Source organism: Orycteropus afer, unplaced genomic scaffold (assembly GCF_000298275.1).
Source record: "Orycteropus afer afer isolate SDZICR_OR568_19922 unplaced genomic scaffold, OryAfe1.0 scaffold00265, whole genome shotgun sequence".
In the NCBI taxonomy this organism is placed as follows: Eukaryota; Metazoa; Chordata; class Mammalia; order Tubulidentata; family Orycteropodidae; genus Orycteropus; species Orycteropus afer.
This window is the reverse complement of record NW_006921852.1, coordinates 1,783,298-1,803,866: the sequence shown is the minus strand read 5'-3', so window position 1 is coordinate 1,803,866 and position 20,569 is coordinate 1,783,298. Positions and strand designations below refer to the sequence as shown.

The 20,569-nt window shown below is 38.1% G+C and overlaps 1 protein-coding gene across 1 annotated transcript in view; it reads left to right on the top strand.

Moving 5' to 3' along the window:
* The window catches only part of TOGARAM1 (TOG array regulator of axonemal microtubules 1), a 116,165-nt gene that overhangs the window by 81,550 nt on the left and 14,046 nt on the right, over window positions 1–20,569 (top strand). The window contains 4 exon segments of the mRNA XM_042782222.1: window positions 1,344–1,579; window positions 1,950–2,108; window positions 8,378–8,504; window positions 11,845–11,963. Of these exon segments, the coding sequence (XP_042638156.1) occupies window positions 1,344–1,579; window positions 1,950–2,108; window positions 8,378–8,504; window positions 11,845–11,963 (641 nt within the window).

Here is a 20,569-nt window from a genome sequence, read left to right as displayed (position 1 = left end):
TCAAACTAGCCAATTATAGCATCAGAACTCTAGGCACCTGAGAGAGAGTGGGCACCTCCCAGAACATTGTTTTGTGCCACTCCCAACAGAAATACTCCAGGTGGACACCTTTAGCAATCAGGAGCTCCTCAGTTGCACATAGCAAATTCCACCTTGGAGTTTACAAAGACTTATGGGTAGAAAAGCCACACTAAGTAATTTATTACACTGCAACCATGTATAGGGCTGGCAGACAGTGGTTCTACAAGTGTATTTGTATGTTTTGTAAGAATTCCCAAGGATATAGTAGAGATGACAAGGGACACGGTGGTAGTCACTTCTTGGTCACGGCCAGCTACCCAGAGGGAGTGAGTAGTTGAACCTGTGTGCTGGGGACCATAGTCCCAGGGGACATCAATGTCAATTGGCATAACATGCTACACAAACATTGTTCCACCTCCTACTTTGGCGAGTAGCGATTGGGATCTTAAAAGCTTGCAAGCAGCCATCTAGATGCAACGTTGGGTCTCTCCTTGTCCAGGGCAAAAAAGAATGAAGAAAACCAAAGATTCATGGAAACAGTTAGTCCTTGCACCTGGTACATTATGCAATCCTCAGCCTATACAAGTATGAGATCAGAAGAGCTAGATGGTGTCCGGCTACCACTGTCAACCACTCGGAGGGGGATCTGTGTAGGAGATCCTGAATAGAGAGGGAAAATACTGTGGAAGAAAACTCAAAATCATTAGGATAAAAAAAGGGGACCAGATTTGCTGGTCTGATAGAACCTGGTGGAACCACTGAAACCATGGCACCTAGCTGCCCCACAGGTCTGGAATTGAACCCATACCTGTGGCTTCCAACCAAACAAAAGACAGGCATATGAGTTGAACATTTACCTGAGATAGATACATTCCTTGGAGAAAACAATCATGGGAAAAAGAAAGGCTGTTTATGTACAGGGAGACAGCTCGGGGCAGGAATGCATGGAGGGATGGACACAGGGAGGAGGTAACAGGAGGAAGTGGGAGGGGAGCTGGTCCATTGGGGTAAAATGTAGTCAATGTCACGAGACAATGTGTGTGTGAACTGCTGTATGGAAAGTGAATTTCCTCTGTAAACTTTCACCCAAATCACAATTTAAAAAAAAAAAATCTCTACTAAATAATATGAGAAGATGAACATATAGCTAAAGTAACCTATTCTTTATCTTGCAACATTAAAAAAAATGCACTAGGTGATTTCGAGACATACAATGTGTGTTAAAATGTATAACTTTAATAGTAAAATTATTTTCAGAGACCTTATTACTGATTTTCTTTCAGACTATCAGCAAAATATACTCTTTGGAAATTCTTTTTTAGGTGAAAAATTTACGCTCTGGAGTTTCTCGTGCTGCTGTGGTCTGTTTAAGTGATCTTTTCACTTACCTGAAAAAGAGCATGGATCAAGAGCTAGATACTACAGTAAAAGTTTTGTTGCACAAGGCTGGAGAATCAAATACATTTATAAGAGAAGATGTTGACAAAGCACTGAGGGTGATGGTTAATAATGTAACTCCTGCACGTGCCGTCATTTCTCTTATCAATGGAGGGCAAAGGTAATGTTCAAAATAATCTTGAAATGTCCTTAAACTAAAAAGGGAATTGTTGCAATCTTCAGTATAGGAAAAAAGCAGATTTTTGTGTCATAAAATAACTCTTCCATGATAAGCATCAAATCAAGTACTGAGCATACAAAGAATAATCATAGTGTTATTCTCATAATATGACTTACGTTCATAGATCTGGAAATAAATTTGTAATTTTGAGTTTTATTAGTGAGAGATAGCTAATGTGAATGATTTATTACTTTAGGCTACAAGGATGTTTGTTGACGGATAGGAGCAGTTTAATCATTTAACTTTAAAGGTGGATCTCTGGAATAGTCCATATATCAACTTTGTTTTAATTGTCTGTGTTTTCTTGTAGCCATTTACACATAGCTGTAAGAAAATGTACAGCCCAGCACTTATCAGATATAGTGGAATTTATGGAACCAGAACGTATTTTATCTGGAACAAAAGATCTGGCTGACCGTATATTACCAGCTGCTGCTAAGTTTGCCCAGGATAGTTCACAAGAAACCAGGTGAATAGGTGATAATGAAGCTTGCTAAATCTTATAGTATAAGAGTTTAAAAGTAAGAAATAAAGGTTAAAGAACAATGAACATTTTTCTAAATGGTGAAGTAAGGTCCCTAGGGATTGGTGCTGGGGAATAGTCTTATTTAACAAATTTCTACATCATCTTGAGGGAGTCCCAGTGATTTCTCCCGATTTACAAATGGCAGTACATACTTCTAGGTAATGAGATGCCATGACATAAGGATGAGCTACCTGAAAAACGGCGTAAGACTGTATAAGTGGGCAGAAAATTGACAGAGGAATTTTATCGCCAACAAGTGTAAGGTAATAAATTTTGAGGGAAATCATATTTTCTAAGCTGTCAGGCATAATTAAGAAAATAAGTACACAAAAAATACAGGATGCAAAATAGAAAACAATAAATTATCCCCTGAAATATGTGATACCTGCACTTAGGAAACACCATAAATTTTTAATTGCTGTACTTGAAGGTGAAGAACATTCAAGAAAAATAATGAAATAATTAAGATGGGAGCACTACCACAGTTGCAATAGTAACAAATTTTAGACAAAGTCAGAACCCAGGTATTGTTGGTCTTCGAGCAAGTAACTTAAACTTTCTTAGGCTTGTTTCTTCATCTGTAAAATTAGGAGGGTTAGACTAGGTGATGTACAATGTCCAATACAAAGCTGAAATTTTATGATAATTATGTGTAAAGATATATAATCTGAAGAATAGATTGACTCATTGAACACCAGTGACTGAAGACCAGACAAATTGTGGGATGACATCAAGGACATCACACATGAAGAAAGCAAAAGACCATTAAAAAGACAGGAAAGAAAGAAAAGACCAAAATGGATGTCAGAAGAGACTCTGAAACTTGCTTTTGAATGGAAAGTAGCTAAAATGAATGGAAGAAATTATGAAATAAGAGAGCTAAAGAGAAGATTTGAAAGGGTGGCTCAAGAAGACAAAGTAAAGTATTATAATGAAATGTTCAAAGCCACAGTTAGAAAACCAAAAGGGACAAACATGCTCAAGCTAAGAGAACTGAAGAAAAAATTCAAGCCTTGAGTTGCAATATTGAAGGATTCTATGGGTAAAATATTAAACTATTCAGGAAGAATCAATTGAAGATGGAAGGATCAACCAAAGATGGAAGGAATACACACATTCACTGTACCAAAAATAATTAGTCCATGTTCAACCATTTTAGGAGGTAGCATATGATCAAGAGCCAATGGTGTTGAAAGTAGAAGTCCAAAGTTCACTGAAGGAATTCGCAAAAAACAAGGCTCCGGGAATTGAAGGAATACCTGTTGGGATGTTGCAACAAACAAATGCAATGCTGGACTACCCAGAGGGACAAAGTAGTTGAACCTGTGGGCTCAGGACCATAGTCCCAAGGGACATCAAGGTCAATTGGCATAACATACTACACAAAACATTGTTCCACCTCCTGCTTTTGCGGATAGCAACTGGGATCTTAAATTCTTGCAAGCAGCCATCTAGATGCAACAATGGGTCTCTCCTCGTCCAGAGCAAAGAAGAATGAAGAAAACCAAAGATTCATGGAAACAGTTAGTCCTTACAACTGGTACACTATGCAATCCTCAGCCTATATGACTATGAGACCAGAAGAGCTAGATGGTGCCCAGCTACCATTGCCAACCACTTGGAGAGGGATCTGTAGGAAGTCCTGGATAGAGTAGGAGAACAATGTGGAACAAAATGCAAAAACATTTGGGAAAAAAAGGCGGGGGGTGGGGAGGACCAGTTTTGCTGGTCTGGTAGAGCCTGGTGGAACCACTGAGACTGTGGCCCCTAGCTGCCCCTCAGGTCTGGAATTGAACCCATACCTGTGGCTTCCAGCCAAACAAAAGACAGGCATATGAGTTGAACATTTATCTGAGGTAGATACACTCCTTGGAGAGAACAATCATGGGAGAAAGAAGGGCTGTTTATGCACAGGGAGACAGCTCAGGGGGCAGGAGTGCATGGAGGGATGGACACAAGGAAGAGGTAACTATTGGGAGGAAGTGGGAAAGGAGCTGTTGCATTGTGGTAAATTGTAGTCAGTGTCATGAGACAAAGTGTATGTGAACTGCTGTATGGAAAGTGAATTTGCTCTGTAAATTTTCACCCGAATCACAATTTAAGACAAAAAAAAAAAAAATGCTGGAAGCCCTCACTGGATTATGGCAAGGAATTTGGAAGACAGGTACCTAGCTAACCGACTAGAAGAGATCCATATTTGTGCCCATCCCAAGGAATCCTAACAGAATGTGGAAATTATTGAACAATATCTTAAGCAAGTAAAATTTTGCTGAAAATAATTCTTCAGGGGGAGAAAATGGTGGAACAAAACATTAAAAAAAAAAAAAAAAAAAAAGAAGAAGAAGAAAAACAAGATTACTTGGTGGATAAAGACTAGTAAAACACCCCAGACTATGGCCCCTAGTTACCCTTCAGGCTTGGAATTAAACTTACTCCAGTGGTTTAACTCAGCCAAACAATAGACAGGACTTTGAGCTGAACCATTACACCAGGCAGATGCACTCCTTAGAAAAATCAACCATGGGAGACCCAAAGGTAGCATTTGCGTATGAGGAAAGCTAGGGAGGCAGGAATGCCATAGGTAAGAAGGACACAGGGAAATGGTAATCATAGGGAAAAAATGGGAAGAGAGCTGTTGTGGGGATTTTGATCCATATTACAAAATAAAATGTATATGAACTGTTGAAAACAAATCTGCTTTGTAAAATTTCACCCAAATCTAATAAAAAGTTAAAAAAAAAAAAACAAGCAAACAAAAATCATTGCAGCAGTATATCAAAAAGGGACTACCAGAAATTCAGGCCCATTTCAGAAGAGGGCATTGAAAGAGGGATATCACTGCTGATGTAAGATCGATCTTGGCTGAAAGCAAAGAATACCAGAAAGATGTTTACCTGTGTTTTCTTGACTATGCAAAGACATTCAACTGTATGGATCATAACAAATTACTGATAACTTTGTGAAGAATGGGAATTGCAGAACACATACTGTGCTCATGAAGAATCTGTACGTAGACTAAGAGGCCATTGTTTGAACAGAACTAGGGGATACTGTATGGTTTAAAATCAGGAAAGATGTGTATCAGGGTTATATCTTTTCACCATACTTTTTCAACCTGTATGCTGAGCAAATTATCCGAGAAGCTGGACTATATGAAAAAGAACGTGGTATCAGGATTGGAGGAAGACTCATTAATAATCAGTGATATGCAGATGACACAATCTTGCTTGCTGAAAGTGAAAAGGACTTGAAGCCCTTAGTGATGAAGGTGAAAGACAACAGCCTTCAGTGTGGGTTGCACTTCAAGAAAAAGAAAACAAAAATCCTCACAACTGGACCAATAAGCAACATCATGAGAAATGGAGAAAAGATTGAAGTTGTCAAAGATTTCCTCTTACTTGGATCCACAATCAATGCCCATGGAAGCAGCAGTCGAACAACCAAGGGACATATTACACTGGGCAAACCTGCAGCAAAAGACCTCTTTAAAAGTCCACTTATAAGACTAAGGTGAACCTGACCCACATCATTGTATTTTCAGTCACCTCATATGCATGTGAGAACTGGACAGTTAATAAGGAAGACTACAGAAGAGTTGTTGCATTTGCATTGTGGTGTTGCCAAAGAATGTTGAATATAGTGTGGACTGCCAAAAGAACGAACAAATCTGTCTTGGAAGTACAGCCAGAGTGTTCCCTATAAGCGAGAATGCCCAGACTTGGTCTCTGGTACTTTGGTCATGTTTTCAAAAGGGACTGGTCCCTGGAGATGAGTATCATACTTGGTAAATTATAGTGAGTCAGTGAAAAAAGGGAACACCTTCAATGAGATGAATTGACACAGTGTCTGCAACAATGGGCTGAAGCATAGCAATGATTGTGAGGATAGTATAGGACCTGGAAATACTTCATTCTATTGTACATAGGGTCACAATGAATCAGAACCGACTCGACAACAGCTAACAACAACATATATGAAGGTATATTTAAAAGGAGGAGTGGGGATCCTGATTTCATAGAGATTAAAGCATAAAGAAAAATCAAATTTTTAATATTGTAAGACAAAATCTATTACTTAAGGTAGCCAACGTTTATCTTGAGAAATCATTACACCAAAAGCTAACACAGAAAGTAAATGTGTTAGTTTTTTATTGCTGTTAACAAATTACCACAAACATCATAGCTTGAAGCAACAGATTTTTCTGTGGGAAATTCAACATGGCTCAACTGGTTTATCTGCTTAGAATGTCACAAGGGTTAAATCAAGGTGTTCACTGTGTGAGGCTCTTACTTAGAGGCTCTGTGGAAGAATCCACTTCAAGCTCATTCAGGTTGAGGGCTAAATTCACTTTGTTGTAGTTATAAGACTAAAATCTCCATCTCCTGCTGCCTGTCATCCAGGATGCTTTCTCAGCTACTTCAGGCCACCTATATTTCTTATTAGACAGCCCCCTCCATCTTCACACTTGCAGCCTTGGAGTGTTGAATGTCCTTCGTACATGGACTCTCTGACTTCATATTCTACCATCAGCTGCAGAAAGCACTCTGGTTTTAAGGGCCCATGTGATTAGAGTAGACCCACCCAGATAATCTCTTGATTTTAAAATCAACTTTGCCATATAACAGTCACGGGAGTAATACCTCATTATATTCACAGGTTCCTGAGATTAGGGCAGATCATCTTTAGGGAACCATTTCAATGAAAAATTTGTGAGGGTTGAGAATGTAATCAGGGTCACTGAATTGAACGTATAGAAACTGTTTAATCAGTATATGTTCTTCTGTGTATATTCTCAACAAAACGATAAAATAAATTGTAAAAAGAAAAAAAATAGAGTTGGATCATGATAGACTGCTTAAGAATAACAAAAAAAAAAAATTACAGCAGTCGTCTTGTATGCCTCTTTACTTAATCTTTCCTTAATGGTATTGTTATTCTTCTAACCCATTTTAGCATCTCCTTGATTTTTATTTGAAGTTTTAAAATTATAAAATAGTACAATTTTCAAATTTTAATATTTCACACATTTTTTGCCCTTGTGGCTTGTTTGTTTGTGTGTTTTAGTTTTTCCTATATTTGATTAGCTGTCAAATGCTTTAGACACTATGCCACCAGAACTCCTTTTTTGGATGACTTGTTTGTGTGTTTTAGCTTTTCCTATATCCTTAGGACCTACAGTGAACCTATAGTCCTCAACATCTCAAGCTAAATTTTAGAATTGTCCTTGAAACCATAATTGATTAGAACCTACTTATCTGGGCATAGACCTTATTCTGATTGGAAAGAAGAAAATATTCTCTGACATCACCTAACTTTGCTCCTTTTTGCAATTTTATTACCTTTGAAAGGGTCTGGTTTGATAAAGATCATTCTGAGACTCTTACACCTCCCACCAAAAGCTTTGCCTTCTCTAGTTCTTCTAGTCCCTTATATCCCAAGTTATAGGCAAAAGTATTACTATAATTTATTTTAAGGCCAGGCCTTGTTGAAGTCAAGGCAGAAGTCTATGTGGTATTCTTATTAGGTACTGTAACAGTCCAAAAACAACACTTAAAATGCACCTTCATGCTATCTGAAATTCCACTGTCAGGCTGATTTCTTGGCTTTTAAGGTATTGTACTAAGAAGATTTTTCAAAAATTCTTATAATATAAAAACCTCGTCTGGGAAGTATTATAACATTTATTAACATGTCAATGTGCTTTTGAGAATATTACAACATTTAATAACAAGGTAATCAGCTAACCTTGCATGTATTTGCAGAGAATAGATTTTTGAAGAATTGGAATCCAGGAAGGTTTTGGCTAGGGGAAAAAGAAAGAGAAGGTCACAAGTGCAAGACTTAGGGAGAATTAACTCAGGCCAGAACATCTGGCTAGCCAGGTGAGCAGCAAAATGTCACTGGCCAAGCAGGCCAGAACAAAGACAAACTTTTAGCTGTCTGTCTGACCTTTGGCTAAGAGATTGGAAGCTAGAGTACTTAAAAAAAAAGTTGGGAGCGGGGGCAGTACTACGGTCATGCTGGCAGAAGAATCCAATACTCTGGTTGGTTCATTTAGCATAACTACATTTCTGTGGCTTACTTAAAATAAGTTTTGGGATCTTGATATTGATAGATTATTTTCTTTCTATTGAAAAAAAATACCAGTTAAGACCAGAAACTGACATTGTTGATATATGCAAAGTTATTTAATATTTCTCAAATATCCATAGGTATTATGGTCGTAAGATGCTTTTCCTCCTGATGTGTCATCCTAACTTTGATAAAATGCTTGAAAAGTATGTCCCATCTAAAGATTTACCCTATATTAAGGAATCTGTTAAAAACTTACGGCAAAAGGTATGTGGAAAAAGTTTGTTTTAGAAACAACTTTAAAAATAAAGTTTATTTGCCTTGGAAAATAAAGAATAGAAAATACTGTTTCATTATTGCTCAGTTAACCATTAAGATTTTATCTAGAGTAGCGTGTCAACAACTCCAGTACTGAGTCAACACCTAGTGTCAGGCCTGGGAAGTAAATATTTATTGAACAGAAACATGATGTTTGGTACAATGCAGTGCAGCCTAATGTAGTTAGAAGCTTGCATTTGAGTCACAACCCTGAGAGTTAGCAACTATGTTATTTCAGGCACCTTGCTTTACTTCACTAACCAGAATTTTTACTTTTATGATGTGTAGATAATAATGTTTATCATGCTTGGTGCCTGCTTTATTTACCTTGCATGTTCTACTATTAGGAGTTATGGTGGCGTAGTGCCTAAGGCATTTGACTGCTAACCAGAGGCTAACAGTTCAAACCCACCAGCCACTCCTCGGAAGGAAGGTTGAGCAATCTACTTCCATAGTGATACCACCTCGGAAACCCAAGGAGGGGTCACTATGAGTCAGACCCAACTCGACAGCAGTGAGTTTGATTATTGGCACACTGCAATATAGGCTCTTCTTTAGGGTAAATGCTGAGTATTATCCTGGTTGCTAGAGGCTCTGGTAGCGTAGTGCCTAAGGCACTTGACTGCTAACCAGAAGACTGGCAGTTCAAACCCACTAGCCACTCCTCGGAAGGAAGGTTGGGCAATCTACTTCTGTAGTGATACTGCCTCAGAAACCTAAGGAGGGGTCGCTATGAGTCGGGTCTGACTTGACAGCACATAACAACAACAACATCCTGGTGACTAATGGGGATTCAGTAATGTCTATTGAATAAGTGACTGAGGGAATACCAAGTGAAATGGAAAACAATAATCCATTTATATATTATTTTATTAAAAAATAGGAATATCTTAATAATGTAGAATTTTCCTATTATAATTTATGTCATTTCTCTGTGATTCCATTAGGCTAAGGATTCATTTATGAAAGGATTATATTGCAAAGATGTACAGTAATGGCCATATGAGAACATTTTTGTGCTTATTAATCTTGAGAACTTGAGCTTAATTCCTATGTTGTTGTTGTTATGTGCCGTCAAGTCGGACCCAACTTGGGTTTCCCAGGCAGTATCACTACGAAAGTAGATTGCCCCATCTTCCTTCCGAGGAATGGCTGGTGGGTTTGAACCGCCAGCCTTCTGGTTAGCAGTCAAGTGCCTTAGGCACTATGCTACCAGAGCTCCTATAGAACTTATTAAACATAACCATTTAAAAACTTATTTCACTAAAATGAGACAGATTATGTTTGTGAGTTATTACAAGTACATCTATCAGAAAAAAAACAGGTTTAAAATACTGTTCAAAATATTCACTCTCACACTGTTTATGTTGCATAGAAATTCAGTTGTTTATGAAATGTGCTCCAATTTTCTATCTAGATTTTAAGCTTTAAGAATAACCAAAAAAAAAAAAAAAAAAAAACTCACTGCCATTGAGTCAGTTCTGACTTGTAGTGACCCCTATCAGATTTCCAAGGCTGTAAATCTTTATGGAAGCAGACTACCTCATCTTTCTTCTGTGGAGCAGCTGGTGGTTCAAACTACTGATCTTTTGGTTAGCAGCCAACTGCCTTAACCACTGCAACACCAGAGCTCCTTAAACTTTAAGAATAAACCAAAACAAAAACCAAACTCACTGCCATCGAGTCAGACCGGACTCACAGCAACCCCTCCTTGGGTTTCCAAGGCTGTATCACTACAGAAGTAGATTGCCCAACCTTCCTTCCAAGGAGTGGCTGGTGCGTTTGAACCGCCAGCCTTCTGGTGAGTGGTCAAATGCCTTGGGCACTACGCCACCAGAGCTCCCTAGGTTTAAGAATAGTAGCTATAAAATACAGCATATTAATTTTTTTAAATTTCTAACAGTAAAAACAACCAAAAACATGTATATGTAGGATGTATGTATGCAGGCATATATATGTGTAGACATGGATATGGGAATATATAGGTGTGTGTATATAGGCATACATATACATACTATATTTGCATACATACATACATGTATGTATGGAAATATAATACATATGCATAGGCCTACATGTACACACCTGTATGTGACTGTGTGCATGTGTATATATGTATATCTGTATATACAGGTAAATATTCTTAAGTATTATATTTATATATGGATTGTATGTATATAAATTCATATAGAGAGTAGAGCAAATGGGAGGACAGTTACAGATACTTCTTATACGTAACTAGACACCTCATGAGATTGGTTTTCTGGGTTTGAAGGATATCTCTTGGAACATCTTGGTCAATTGACATAATATGGTTTATAAAGTTATGGTCTACATCCTACTCTGGTGAGTAGTGTCTAGGGTCTTAAAAGCTTGCAAGAAAACATCTGAGAGAGAACTATTGATCTCTACTCATTTTGAGCAAAAGAGAAAGAAGGAAACCAAAGACTCAAAGAAGAAACTAGTCTGCAGGACTAATAGTCTTCACAAACCACCACAGCTTCATCTACCCTGCACCAGAACTAGATGGTGCTCAGCTGCTGCTACTGACCATCCTAATCAGGGCCACAATAAATGGACCCTTATAGAATGGGAGAAAAATGGAACAGAATCTCAAATTCCTAAAAAATAAGACAAACTGGACTGATTGACACCAGAGTATTCCCCAAGACTGTCTCCCTGAGCTACCCTTCAAACCTTGAACGTAAATATCCCCTGAGGTCACTTTAAAGATAAATAACAGATTAGCTCACAAAATAATGACTATCACCCATAAGTACTATGCTCCTTTGAAAACTCACCTATATGAGAGCAAATGATCAACAATTACTTTAAAATGAAGATGAAAATATAAAGGGATAGGGAAATTAAATTAATGGAAACAGAACAACCAGAATAGAAATAATGAGAATGTTCATGCATTGTGAAGAATATAACCAGTGTCACTGAACAATCTGTATAGAAATTGTAGGATGAAAACCTAAACTGTGTAAGCCTTCACCAAAAACACAATAAACTATTAGTTAATTTTTTTTTTATTTCCATCAATTTGTTTTACTAAGTTAATAAAATTTCCTATTAGTAGATCAGTTATTTTGTTTTTTCACTACTGATTACAAGGTATTCTATACAACTGATAACATTTAAAGCATAAACGTAGCAACATGCTATAATGCTTTCAGTATGAAAAATTGATGCTGGGTATTATAAAAAATTATATTATTTAAATTATTTCACATTATTAGTTTTAATACTTTTATTAGACTGCCATTCTTTATATTGGTTATAGGGCTTGGGAGATATACCACTAGATACCCCTTCAGCAAAAGGAAGACGTTCTCATGCAGGCAGTGTTGGAAATACAAGATCATCATCTGTTTCTAGAGATGCTTTCAATTCAGCTGAAAGGTAAGATCATTTAAAAGTCTACATCATTAGGAAAATCACTCCCTAGTGATAGTAGTCTCATTTGGATGTTATCATGAACTATCCTTAGACGTGTTTGTCAAAAATGAATGGAGTTTCAAAAGTTTGGTAAGAACATACAAAGTGTGGCGTAATGAGATTTAATGAGGCAATTATATATTCACAACAACTTGCTTTTATGTGTACTAAATGTATTTGTATTGATTAATAAAGCTTTAATGTTATTAAATTGTCAATATTAGACTTATGTTAGGCAATTCTGATTTTTTTTAATAAGTGTTACTTTTTTTCCTGTTTATAAAGTAATATATAATTATGATTTTAAAAAAATAAAACTTCAGAAAACACAAACATTAATAAGAGGAGTTTAACAAAATACCCATAATTTCACCAACCAGGAAAAAACTACTCTTAAAAATGTTTTCATTGTGTTTATAAATACAATTTTATGTACAATTTTAAAACTGGTTTAAACTATTTAACAATATTAAATTAATTATACAATTTTTAAAATCTTTCCAAAGTGTTACTATGACCTCTCTGGTGTATTTTTAAATATATTTTGAACTTCATACAAATACAGATATCTGCTGTATTTTCTGTAATTGTATATCTTTGAAATAATTTATAAATTTAAATAATTATAGGAAAAATAAAAGTCTATGTGAGATACACACTTAATCTGAACAGGGTTGGGAAGGTGAATGGGACTATACCCATGAATATACATAAGTTTTACGGAGGCTGTTTCTACCGGTGTATTTATATGTGCTGCAAATATACCCATAACCATGGTAGAGCATGCAGGAGACAAAGTTATGAAAACATCTTAGTCATAACCAGACGCCTTAAGGGAATGTGTCACTGGTTATGGAGCCTCAGGACCATAGTCTCGGAGAAGACTAAGGTCAATTGGCATAACATAGTCCACAAAAGTAATGTTCTACATCCCGCTTTGGCGAGTAGCAACTGGGGTCTTAAAAACCTGTGAGTAACCATGTAAGGTATAACTACTGGTGTCTCCCTGTCCAGAAAAAGTGAAGTGGAGAAAATCAAAGATATGGGAAATAATTAGTCTAAATTAGTCTAAAGGATTAATGGAACATGTGAACCCCAGGTTCCACTATGCTGAGATCAGAAGAACTAACATTGGGTGCCCAGCTGACCACTCTGAAAGAGATCACAATAAGAGGTCCCAATTGAGTTCGGGAAAATAGGGAACTAAACTCAAAATCATAAGAAAGACCAGGCTATGGCCCTTAGATACCTTCCGAGCTAGGAGCTGAACTTAATTCTGTGACTTAATTCTTAGCCAAATGATAGGCCTATAAGTTGAACAGAAATGTCAGGAGGGTATATACTCATTAGAATAATCAAACATATGAGATCAAGAGGACAGCATTTGCCCAGGGATAGAGCTAGGAAGGCAGGAGGGTATGGTAAGGAAGGATGATAGGAAGGAATGGGCGCAGGAAAGAAGTGCGAAGAATGCTGTTACAGTGTGGGGATTGCAGTAAATGTCACAAAACAAAAGGAAAACCAATTTGCTCTGTAAACTTTCACCCAAAGTGCACTAGAAATAAAATAATAAAATACAAACAACTCAATTTTAAAATTACCAAAGAAATTGAATAGATGTTTCACCAAAAAAAATATATATATAAATTTCCACGAGCACATAAAAAGATGCAAAAAGAGGAAAGAATTCTATGTGAAAATGTATGGTTTAGGACATTACTAATCGAAGTACAGTTCACAAAGCAGCCACATAAGTGTCACCTGTGAGCTTGTTTGAAATGCAGAATCTTGTACTCCTTCCAGACTTGTTGAATCAGGATCTGCCATTTTCCTAGCATAACATCTTGGATCAGACACTTGGATCAAAAACCTCTTTTGGCACTCATCAAAAGAAAAAAGTATTTTTTAGAACATTCATTGAGAGTATACTATGTGGTAGGCCTTTTCTAAGCACTTTACTAATCAGTTACTTATTTTGTAGAATGTCTTTGGGTTTATCTGAAATTTTCTCACAATTAGAATAAGGTATTTCACTTTTGGCAAGAATACCAAAAAAGGGATGTTGTACCTTTCTCAGTGCATAGTATCAGGAGGTTAATGATTTGTTATGTCTTATTACTGATGATAATAACCATGATCATTCAGTTAAGTTGGTTTCTACCATGTTTGCTTGCTGTAAAGTTAGTGTTTTTTCCCTCATAATTAATAAATATCTTGGAATAATTTGAGACTATATAAATATCCTATTTCTCATGATACTTTTGCCCACTGATTTTAGATATATCTTACATTAATTATTACATATTTTTTTGCATAATTGTGGTTTTTTGTTTCATTCCTTCTACATTTATTAGTTGAAATTCTTCTGTTTAAAAAAAAAATGGTGCCTTTGCCTCCATTTATTTATTTATTTAAATATTTTCTTTATGTTAGTTTGGACTATTGGATGTTTATTTTATTCTATAAGTTATAATTCAATACTATCATTATTTACTTTGTTACTCAAACTGTTCCAGATTTGAGAGCTTCCTCAGGTTGCCTGTTGTGCTTGTCAAAATGCCCTATCTTTTAATGAACAATTTCTTACTTTATGGCATCATAAGATTTTCCAGGGTCATCTTGTATTTTATTTCCTCCTTTCTAATCTGTATGCTTTCGATTTGTTTTTCTTGCCTTATTTGTTGCACTGGCTAGAGCATCAAATACAATGTTGAATAGAAATGGTGAGAACAGACATTCTTACCTTACTCCTAATCTTAGGAGCAAAACATTATTTCACCTTCAAGTGTGAATGAAGTTAGTTGTAGGTTTAATATAATCCCTTTATCACTTCTCTGTTAGTTTGTCATACTATGGTGGCTTGTGTTTCTGTGATGCTAGAAGCTATGCTACAAATATTTCAAATACCAGCAGAGTCACCCATGGTGGACAGATTTTAGCAGAGCTTCCAAACTGACTAGGAAGAAGGGACGAGGTCAACCATTTCTGAAGAAATTGGCATTAAAAACCTTATGAATAGCAGTGAAACACTGTTTGATATATGACTGGAAAACTTTACGAATAGCATGAAACACTGTCTGATATAGTGCCAAAAGATGAGCCCCTCAGCTCAGAAGACACTCAAAATACGACTGGGGAAGAGCTGCCTCCTCAAAGTAGAGTCAATCTTAATGATATGGATGGAGTAAAGCTTTTGGGACCTTCATATGAGATGGGGCATGACTCAAAATGGAAAGAGACAGTGGCAAGCATTCATTAATAATCGGAATGTGAAATGTACGAAGTGTGAATCTAAGAAAATTGGAAGTTGTCATAAATGAGCCAGAATGCATAAAGATCGATATCCTAGACGTTAGTGAGCTGAAAACCAAAAAACCAAACTCACTCATGTCGGATACGACTCATAACAACCCTTCCTTGGGTTTCTGAGGTAGTATCACTACAGAATCTTCCTTTTGAGGAGTGGCTGGTGGGTTTGAACTACCTGCCTTCTGGTTAGCAGTCAGATGCCTTAGGCACTACACCACCAGAATTCCCTTAATTGAGCTGAAAGGGACTGGTATTGGCCATTTTGAATCAGACAGTCATATGATCTGCTACGCTGGTAATGACAAATTGAAGAGGAGTGTCATCTCATTCATTGTCAAAAAGAACATTTCAAGATCTGCCTTGAACTACAATTCTGTCAGTGATAGGATAATATCCATACATCTACAAGAAAGACTAGTTAATAAATACTACTATTATTCAAATTTCGATGCCAACCACAGGGAATGACTTTATCTCTCTGCACCACAGGACCCTTTGTTCCACCTCAGCCCCAACAGTTGATGCCGTTTTTTTAGAAGCAGACTACCTCATCTCACCTTTGGAGTAGCTGCTGTGTTCAAACTGCAGACTTTTTGGTTAGCAGCCCAACGCCACAGTGCCACCAGAGCCCCATGCTTTAGACAAAGTTCCCTTTGAATTGGTTAAAACTGAGTAAGCAGCTCCTGTATCAATCAAAAAGTCTGTAAATTTCCCTGAACCCCCCCCCCCACACTTCAAGTTTAACCAGGGACTCTTCTGAGGATATGGTGATGTCAACACCAACCCCCAGTTCCCTTCAGTTGGAATCAGAGTCTTTCTTCTTGGAGACCTGTGACTTGAGAAGATGGGCCTTAAGATCATACCTGGCTTTTTGGGCATTCCTGCTTCCAGGGTCCCTTTTCCTTGCACCAAGCACGCCGAGTCATTCCTATAGGAGGTTCTAGTCTACATATCTACTCTCTCTCTTTCCTCTCTGCTTAGCTGGCCCAGCCCTCTTGGCTCTAAAGCTGCTGCCACAGTGCCACCTGCACTCTAGCCTTCCACAGATCTTTTTCTTGCTCAGCTTCTCTGCCTGTATATACCTTAAAGCAATCTCTACTAGCTATGAAATTCCCATCCCCATATTTCTTTCAACTTCCTGGAGTTTCTCCCTAATATCTGGGGTGCTCTACCCTATAAAAATCATATTTGTATTCTCAAGTACCTTGGGGTCAACATCAGGGTACAGCCTAAATGTTGAAAATAACCTCTCTCAAAAGTTGGAGGAGTCCCTTCTTAAACTCCTAAACTTTATTGAAGTTCCTCTGTTTAGGAACCCCATTTTAGAGGCTCGTGAGTAAGCAATCTTGATAATGAGCCAACTGAGCTAAATCCTGGGGATCGTTGGGATCCCACTGAGGTATCTCCTCTGAGGTAACTTGGTCAGCTAGCCTCCAGGTAGTATTCTTTCTGGTGTGAATTAATCCACCAGCCTCTTCCTTAGCTTTGCTCAATACCATCCTTTTTTCTTCAGGGGTCAAGAGAATATTTAATAAAGCCCAACAGTCTACCAAGTGACAATTGTGTGTATGAAAAATCAAGTCAAACAGGTCATGGATCCCCTTGGGGTTCTCTTGATAGGATGGAGTATTATTTTTCCAGTTAAAAAGGTCTGAGATGGAGAAAGGGGAGTGGACCCAAATCAGATTGGGCCCATTTATACCATCTCTGGTAGGGAACTGAGTAGATACAGCCCTGAAGAGGAAGTTGTCACCTGGCTGAAAGGGGTGCTGCTATGAGTGTATGATGGAGAAACAAGACCTTCTTAAGAGCCTCTTGGAGCTGATGTCTGGGGTACAGCTAGATACTCCCACCAGGGAGCCAGTTTCAATGTTTGGGGTATAACCAAAAAGACTAACACTGGGGAATTCTTAGCAGGGCCAGAGAGGAACTTACAACAGGAGCAGACGTCCTGGTTGTATGCTCCTCCTCCTTGTAGGGAAGAGGGGAATTGGGACCAACGGGTGGAAGGGAGTTCAAGACAGGGAGAGTTTCCTTCTCTGTATGAGGAAGAATAGGTAATTTCTCTAGCTCCAGTCCACTCGTACACTGGGCCATAATTGTACATTGCTTTTGGAGGTTTTTATTTTGCCATAAGGATATAAAGGCTTCAACGTAACATCTTTCCATCCTCCTTTCCCTTCTAGTGTAATACAAATCTAACTGCAGTATAGTGTTGTTATTCAGAGACCTGTTGTTGGGTCACGCCTCACCATCCCCTGATAGTGTGGCCAAGCAGTATTACAGAAAAATATCATTTTAGGTATTCTCATTGGATCATAGCCAAAATAAAGCTGATTGTTTAAAATGTACCCTAGAGCTGTACAACCTAAAGCACTGTGACCATTACCCATTTGTCCAACATATACAGACTGTCCCTTTTTCCCCACCCTCACTGGCTATGCACTACCAGGTCTCGGATGCCAGTGGTCTACCTGGAAGATAGGATTTAAACTGTACTCACAGGGAGCTGCCCACCCACATCCCAGAGAGTTCTTGGCACTGTTTACCTCACTTCACAATCTGTCACCATTAGGTCCAGGACCAATGACAGCTGTTGGGACTGAGGGTATCCCTCCTGGAACAAAGGAGCTTGTGGTGCAGAGAAATGAAATCATTCCCTCTGGTTAGCATCTTGAGCCCTAGAACTGGGTGTCAATTGGGATCCCTTCATGTCAGCAAAGAATTTGTTGCAGACAATTTCTTCCGGAGTCTCACCTAGTGTGACTCCCAAGTCAATGAGAATACCTATCTGGGTGAGGAGAGCAAAGTGCTTTTACTGTAGGCATGCAAACAAGGAACCTGGGAGACTCTGCCTCAGATCAGGTTCCCAGAATGACAAGTTGCTTCCATTTTCATACAGTTCAAAACAAAGAAGTCATGCATATACATACAGCTATGAGGAAAATATTTGCATTTTTAAGAACTAATTAGCATCAGTGGGAGTACAGTGTCATGACTACCAGGAGTTATGTTTTTGGGTTTGTGGTATCGAAAAGTTACTATCAGTCAGAAACTTAGTATACCATGCTTGTGCAACTGAAGTGAAGCAGCTTTAACCACTTTTTACTAGTTTCACCTATTTCTTAAATTAACTTCTGCTAGCTTTTTGTATTTCCTTCTCATGTTTCCTTGTTCCAGAAGACAGTTGACCATTACATAGTATCATAAGGAATGCACTGTAGTAGTCTCAATAGCATTGATTAGTCATAGAAATAGAAGTAATTCTGGCAGTTGTCACCATTGTGTTTAAGACCTGCCAATTTGCATGACTCTTTAGTTTCCAAAGGGATCATCATTTACCACATTTGAGTTACTCCTTTATAACCACAGAAAGCATCATGCTATTATAAATACTAAGTCAATGCCATCGAAAATCCTGCTGATTTTTTATTTCTCATTTTGTCATGAATACTTTGCAGATATGAATTAACATCCCAGGCCTAAGACTGCTTGCTGTCTTTAGAAGGGCTGTCATACAAGATTAGTCCTTGGTTAGTATCTGGAAACTAGAATTTTGGAAATGTTTCCACCATTCTCTAACTAATAAGAGTGTTTTTTCCCACAAAAGCGGGCCCTTCTTTTTTTTTTCTTTTAAAAAACCAAAGAGAGGGGAATGTTAGAGATATGCCACGCCATCTTGCGTGGCTCTTCCGGGTTCTTCTTCATTCCCTGCTGCCCCACCCAAGGTCATAAATAAGTTAAAGGAAGTTGAAACTGAGCTTCCTGCAAGGCCTGAATTTTAAAAGGCAACTTAGCCTCTGATAGGTTAAGACCTCTTCCCCTAGCTCTGATGTACAACCTCCTAACCCCAGGTCTATATAAGACCACCCTCTCCTCTCCTCTCTCTCTCTTCTTCTCTTCTTCCCTTCTTCCTCTTTCTTTCTTCTTCTCTTCTTCCTCTTCTCCTCTTCTTCTCCCTCCTGTTCTTCTTCTGTCCTTCCTCAGTGCAGGTGCCCTTTCGCCTCTTTGAATAAAATCTCCTGTTGGGTTAAAAAAAAAAAGAGTGTTTTACTGTGCTTAAACTGGGCACACAATATGGTTCATGCTGAAGACCTCTTTTTCTTCTGGAAATGTGGAATTTTGGTATATTCTAGGCAAAGGGTATCTATGTGACCAGGTCTCAATAAAATCCCAGAGGATTAAGTCTCTAATGAGGTTCCCTGGTAGATAGCACTTCACATGGCTTCATTAGAATTCATTGCTGGAAGTTATTAAGCACTTCTGTGACCTTTGAAAGTTTGCAACCGGTTTCCCGTAGACCTTGCCCATACACCATTTCTTTTTGCTGATTTTGCTTTGTGTCCATTCAGTGCAGTGTATCTTAACTGTGAGTATGACCATATGCTGAGTCCTGTAAGTCCTCCTGGGAGCTCTGGTGGTGTGGTGCCTAAGACATTTGACTGCTAACCAGAAGGCTGGCAGTTCATACCCACCAGCCACTCATCAGAAAGATTGGGCAGTCTACTTCTGTGGTGATACCGCCTCAGAAACCCAAGGAGGGATCGCTGTGAGTCGGGTCTGACTTGACGGCAATGAGTTTGGGTTTTTTTGTTTGTTTGTTTGTTTGGTTTTTTTTTTTTTTTTGGTTTTATAAGTCCTCCTAGCAAATCACCAAAACTGAGGGTGCTTTGAAAACACTTGACATGGGTATTGTGGCTGTAGGGTACTCTGTAATAATAAGAAAGATTACATATTCTGCCTACAGATTGGGAAAAAATATTTGGCAATGACATATCTGACAAGGGACTTAGGTCTAGAATTTATAGAACTATGACTCCAACACCTCAACAACAAAAAGACAAATAATCCAATTGAAAACTGGGAAGAAGATATGAATAGACACTTCACCAAAGAGGATATTCAGGCAGCCAACAAACATATGAAGAAATGCTCATGATCATTAACCATTAGAGAGATGCAAATCAAAACAATGAGATGCCATCTTGCCTTAGCAGTAGTAGCAAGTTCAACAAGACAAAAAATAACAAATGCTGGTGAGAATGTGAAGAGATTGGGACTCTCATACACTGCTGGTGGGACTGTCAAATGATACAACCACTGTGGAAAGCAGTATGGTGATTCCTTGTTGTTGTTGTTGTTGTTATGTGCCGTCGAGTCGCACCCAACTCATAGTGACCCCTCCTTGGGTTTCCGAGGCAGTATCACTATGGAAGTAGATTGCCCCATCTTCCTTCCGAGGAGTGGCTGGTGGGTTTGAA